At 36.3% G+C, this 5,298-nt stretch overlaps 1 protein-coding gene across 1 annotated transcript; it reads right to left on the reverse strand.

The window, feature by feature from the left end:
* Nucleotides 1-8: 8 nt before the first annotated feature.
* LOC108743717 (nuclear receptor-binding protein homolog) lies at nt 9-5,031 on the reverse strand. Its single transcript, XM_018479306.2, has 8 exons — nt 4,676-5,031; nt 4,051-4,137; nt 3,557-3,844; nt 3,098-3,263; nt 2,794-2,980; nt 2,504-2,623; nt 1,625-1,979; nt 9-893 (listed from the first exon to the last, which is right to left on the reverse strand). The coding sequence occupies exons 1-8, from the start codon at nt 4,824-4,826 to the stop codon at nt 859-861; spliced, it is 1,389 nt and encodes a 462-aa protein (XP_018334808.2). The 5' UTR covers nt 4,827-5,031; the 3' UTR covers nt 9-858.
* Between the last annotated feature and the right edge of the window lie 267 nt (nt 5,032-5,298).

Here is a 5,298-nt window from a genome sequence, read left to right on the forward strand (position 1 = left end):
AGATCACATTTATATGTACCTATTTATTACAAATACCCCACAATCACCGCCTCCACCAGGCTGCAACTATTTTTTGTCAAAGTTCAATAAACTGAAATACCTACTAATAAATCCCATAACTGCAGAACAGGTCACAACTTTGGATTAAAAACACTAGCATTGCAATGAAATATTCAAAATAAAAGAAAAATATTAACTTGGAGGCTTTTCTAATAATTCAAATAAAACAGAATATCCTTTAAAAATAACGGGAAATTAAGAAAATAAATTAAGCAAATGGAAATATTTTGCAGTGATGGGAGATTAAAAATAAAAATCAAATTAACTTTACTCACTCATATCGTTTATAGCATTTGAAATCTCAATAAACCCTCACTAACAGCATAGGGTCAAAAATTCCGATATGATTTATCACAAGTATAATGATTCAGTAAATCTCAAATCGATCACAAATACAATATCGGATATTGGTGAATGCCACCAGAAATGATTGAAAGATGATTCTACCACCGCTGCATGTTCTACTAATATACGTAGATACTAAACTTTCTTGTTCTTATATGAATGGTGCCAATACTGATTCGTTACCAAGTCTACGTGTTCTTATTGGCTGTTACTTAAACGGAGTTAGTATGACGTAATGATGTAACAATGCGTAAGAGCGCAGACGCAGTAAATAGTTTACTGATGTTAACAGCCATACGGTGGTACATTACAATGTGAAAAGAAAAAGATAGAAAAGGGAATGCATTGCAGCCCGGTAAAGTGGAATGCAGGATCGACAGTCCACTGCAGATGTCATCAGAACTTCTTGATCACAGATAAACACATGGTCACATGACTAGCGCACCTAACCTATCAATGTCCAGCATTACAGTCTTCGATCCTAAAGTCTATAAAAAAAGGAGAACCGGTCTCAGTGTTCGCAACTTGAATGCGACGACAGCCTATATTTAAAGGAACTCTTATTTTTTTTTTTAATTACGAACGAACAAGACAACAAAGAAACTGACATACTTACTATTTTATAGTTTTCTTTTCAAAGACTTTTGGAACTTAAAAATACTAATGACGAGCGAATTGGTGTAATTCTAGCACATGACAATTATTAATTGCGTTCGCCTACATTTTGAGTACGCAACTTCCTACTTAGACAGATAAAATTTTCGCTTACGTCAACAGAAAACTTGTCTCTAAATTCAGCGTTCTGTTAGGAAGGTCTCACTTGCTAATCTAGGAAGTTTGGTATAACTTCTAAAGCCATATCACAAACAACTTTAAAAATACATAAAAGCTTAAATTGAAAATTTATAATCGGACGTGAAACTATGTAGAGACCTTTAAATATAGTCACTCGCAATTACTACGATTAATGCAAGTAATTACTTAAAACATATTTTACGAGTAGCAACACTGGAGATGTTTTCTTCTATTATACAAAGCGCCGGCGCCGGTTGTATAACGACGCCGACAGCATCAATAGTGACAATTGTTATTATAATTATAGTAATAATTAATTAATAATCATAATAATAATTATAATGTAATTTATCGCGACGGAAACAACNATAATAATAGTAATAATAATCGAATTAGAAGTAAATTAAAATTAAGTGTTACTAACTAGTGGAGTGCATGGGCACTTGCGTGACTACGGCGGTGGGAGGTTGCGGCGTGGGCGTCGAAATTACACTTATACCGACGCCGGTCGTGAGCGACGCCGCGGGCGTCGACGCGACCGACGCGGCAGCTGCCATCTGTGGCGGTTGCTGCTGCTGATGTTGCTGTTGCGCAGGCGCCGAAGTTGTCGGTAACGCGGTCGTTGTGGCAACGGTTGCCGGTATTGCAAACTGGGCCGGGATAGCTATGGCGGGAAAAAGTTGCGGCAACGGATGAATTGTGGGCGGACTGGCGCTCTGACCCGAACTCACGTTCTTTTTTGCCTCCTCAATCATCATGGCTACATTATCGCAGTCGCTCTGAAAAATCACCGTGAACCTGATAAGCCTGCGCGTTTCGCACGAAAGAAACAACCAACTTCGATACGAAAATCATAAATGTCAACAATGGGGACGTAAAACAAGATCCTCCTTCCCTAAGCCATATTAATAGGATTTCTTTTTGATAACGTGGTAGAACTAGCACTTGCAAAACTCTAAGACACTCCAAACGTACATATTTGCATACTTTTGGAAGACAAATACCTAGTTCTAAAATTGCACTTCAAAGCCTAGACGATTGCTTCCAATATATCTCATTGTTATTATCATCTTCATACGTTTCTTTATTCCAACATATGTAACGGGTAATACAGAAAAAATAATAAATGTAATGTACTATTTCCCTTTTAAGCCATGATATGTGAAAAGTATTATACTGATTCTAATTGTTAGCCCATTACGTTTACATTAATATTTTTGCAACCTTGATTCTGACGCCTTATTATTTCACAAGTACAAAGGTCTCAAAATTTTCAAATGTCACAAACAGCTGTTTGACTTACCTCATTTATAAAACCGTAATACACCAGTTCGTGAGCCAGAGTACTCGGCAGATCCGTCGGGGAAATGAGACAAGTCAATTGTCGATTCATCTTGTCGTCCATTCGTAGAACAATGGTCATCTAAAACAACAAAATTTTACCATTTACGAGAAAAGCTAGTTAGAACAGAAGGCTCCTTTCAACCTCCTTCAAGGAATAGTGGCAATGGGTAGGTGGTGGTTGAGGAGAAAATGAAAAAGTAAATGATCCAGGAACCCGGAATTGACCCCTTAACTACACCAAATACTTACCGACAACTCACAGCTATCTTCGACGGATTTTACATCACACATCATGCTTATGATCTTCCGCGTTTCTACGTCTAGAGGTTCGGGAGTGACGGACTTGACGGATTCGGCCATTTCCGGGGAAATAGCCCTGGACCTGGGAGGTGGCGGTTGCTTTGCACCGAATGCAGTCAATGGATAAATGCCATTTCTGAAACGAAAACAAAAAATATAATAGGTCGTAAAAGTGATCAAACAGGTGTTTTTTGAGTTGTTGCCAAAATAATATTTTTATAATCAATTTGCAATTACTCATAGAAATACTTACTTCACATCTTCGACAAACTTTTCGAGTTTTTCATTGGTCTGGATGTCGGACATCTTGTACTGGAGTCCAGGACGTCCGGGATCCGAATGTTTAATTTCCGCAACCACTACATCCGGCGCATATAACCGCTGCATCAACTCATCTGTTATCGTTTCAGATATGTTCGCTATAAAAGAAAACAGAATTTTAGTTATCAAAACTACACAAACGGCTTAGGATGAGGGGCGACAGGCGATTGTTTATTATAGCACATCTGTATGATACCCTCTACGTTCACATATATCAAACTTTCTTTCAAACTTCCAAAAGTTACCAGGATTAATTTGTTTTATCGTAAGTTTCATCATCATATTGCGTTTCCGTTGGGGAATATACCAAGAATATTACTTTTGCAAAGTTTTGGCAACACTTTTACTGAAAAACGGTCGTAGATTATTGTTAAGTAAACATTTAACTTGCCAGTGGTTTTGACGAGAGAATGCGCCGCCAAAAGTTTCAGACTGTGAACCTCAAAGAGAAGTGGATGGAAGAGAAGTTCGCGAGCCGTCGGCCTGTCTTCGGCTTTTTCCGACAAACACCGCCTGATCAGGTCCTTTTGCTGCTGATCTTCAAGCGATTCGACTGTTTTCATAATGTTTTCCTGCGTGACCGTAGTACCCGAATCACCGTTACCCTGTATCTCCAATGCTGCCATTTCGAGGGCGCAAACTCCAAACGAATAAATATCTACAGCTGGATTATTTGCGCCTATAAAAAGAAAATTAATTAAAAATGGTAACTTCAAACATACTGTATAGGCACATAATATCGAATTAACCCTTTTGTGTGCACATTTCTCGAAGAACATTATCTATATTAATTATCGACAAAACGAACATGTAATTATGATAACCGCTAGCTACTGAGAGATAAAAATTAAAAAAAAAAAAAAGCAGCCAAACTGAAATACTTACCTTGATAATCTGGTGGAAAAAAATGCATGTTTTTAAACGTATCTTGACAAGCTGTCTTCACGTGAAGGTGTATCGACTCAGGTGCAACTAAAGGATAAAAATGAAACAATTATTAATTTATTTTGTAAACACGTAACATAATAGTCACAAATCGAAAGATAAATATAATTGTAACAAAACGCAAACAAATAATAAATATATACAGAATTCTTATACATAAAATAGATATATAAGTATGTTTAAGAAATAAATATTATACCATTTTATTTCGCAGAGCCTGAAATAGAAGACTGTTATTAAAAAGTTTACACTCCAAATGCGTCACTATCAATTTGTTAATCATCGTTACATTCGTATTATCATTTATTGTTACGAATACGAATTCAAAACGATCTCGTATTAGAACACGCAGGATGTTCCTTAACAGAATTAAAATTACATTCAACCATAAAACGGACCGACAAGCTCCTTTTGGTTAGACGCCATCTATGGACGTAACTTGGAAGTACGTTTGATGATACTGCCATCTTTTATAACTAAATGTTAATAAAGAATGGTCTAAAATTGGTGACGGACGAAATGACGTAACGTTAATTACAAACCGATAGTATCTGTAGGGTTTTACCTGATCCGATTTTGACGAGCCCATTGTGTTGTATAAATATGGTATCACAGGTTAGGTTGCCATGGACAATAGGTGGTGTACAGGAATGCAAATAACTGAAAAGAAAACACACTGCAGTGTTCATATGCTGGCTGCTACGAAATGAATCCATACTCGCTGCAATGTGTATGCGTCGACAGACCGACACCTTGTATATATTATCTTATATATTTAACGCGTGTGGCTGCACCAGAATCAGTCTCTCTCTTTTACAACAGAATAACACAAGACCACATTTATACTTGCATATATTATAATGACTAGAACATCTTTATTGAAACATTAAAATATATATTAAGAAGTGATAAGAAAAACAAAGACCATATTTCAAATAGTTCTTCGAAAAATTGCAAAACAAATATTAAAATCAAATATGAAACTGTAAATGTGGCTGAATTTGCTGGAATTAATACTATTATAAAAACTTTAAAGTGATTTTTACACTAATGACTAGCTATGAGATTGGGTTTAGGGTTATTCTGTTACAATGCTATAGTGCAAATGTAAAAGAAAACCGAGTGAACTTGTGTCAAACTATAATAAAAGGGAAAAAATAATTCAAACACAACCACACGCCAAATACT

The sequence above is a fragment of the Agrilus planipennis genome, unplaced genomic scaffold (genome assembly GCF_000699045.2).
Source record: "Agrilus planipennis isolate EAB-ADULT unplaced genomic scaffold, Apla_2.0 scaffold1735, whole genome shotgun sequence".
NCBI classification, from domain to species: Eukaryota; Metazoa; Arthropoda; class Insecta; order Coleoptera; family Buprestidae; genus Agrilus; species Agrilus planipennis.

What these genes read in the sequence shown, in the direction of transcription:
- LOC108743717 (XM_018479306.2), bottom strand. Translation starts at nt 4,826, where the DNA reads ATGGATTCATTTCGTAGCAGCCAGCATATGAACACTGCAGTGTGTTTT. An exon ending in AAGTTTGTCGAAGATGTGAA is followed by an intron (nt 2,981 to 3,097) that starts GTAAGTATTTCT and finishes TTTTCGTTTCAG; the next exon opens with AAATGGCATTTATCCATTGA. An exon ending in AAGATAGCTGTGAGTTGTCG is followed by an intron (nt 2,624 to 2,793) that starts GTAAGTATTTGG and finishes TTGTTGTTTTAG; the next exon opens with ATGACCATTGTTCTACGAAT.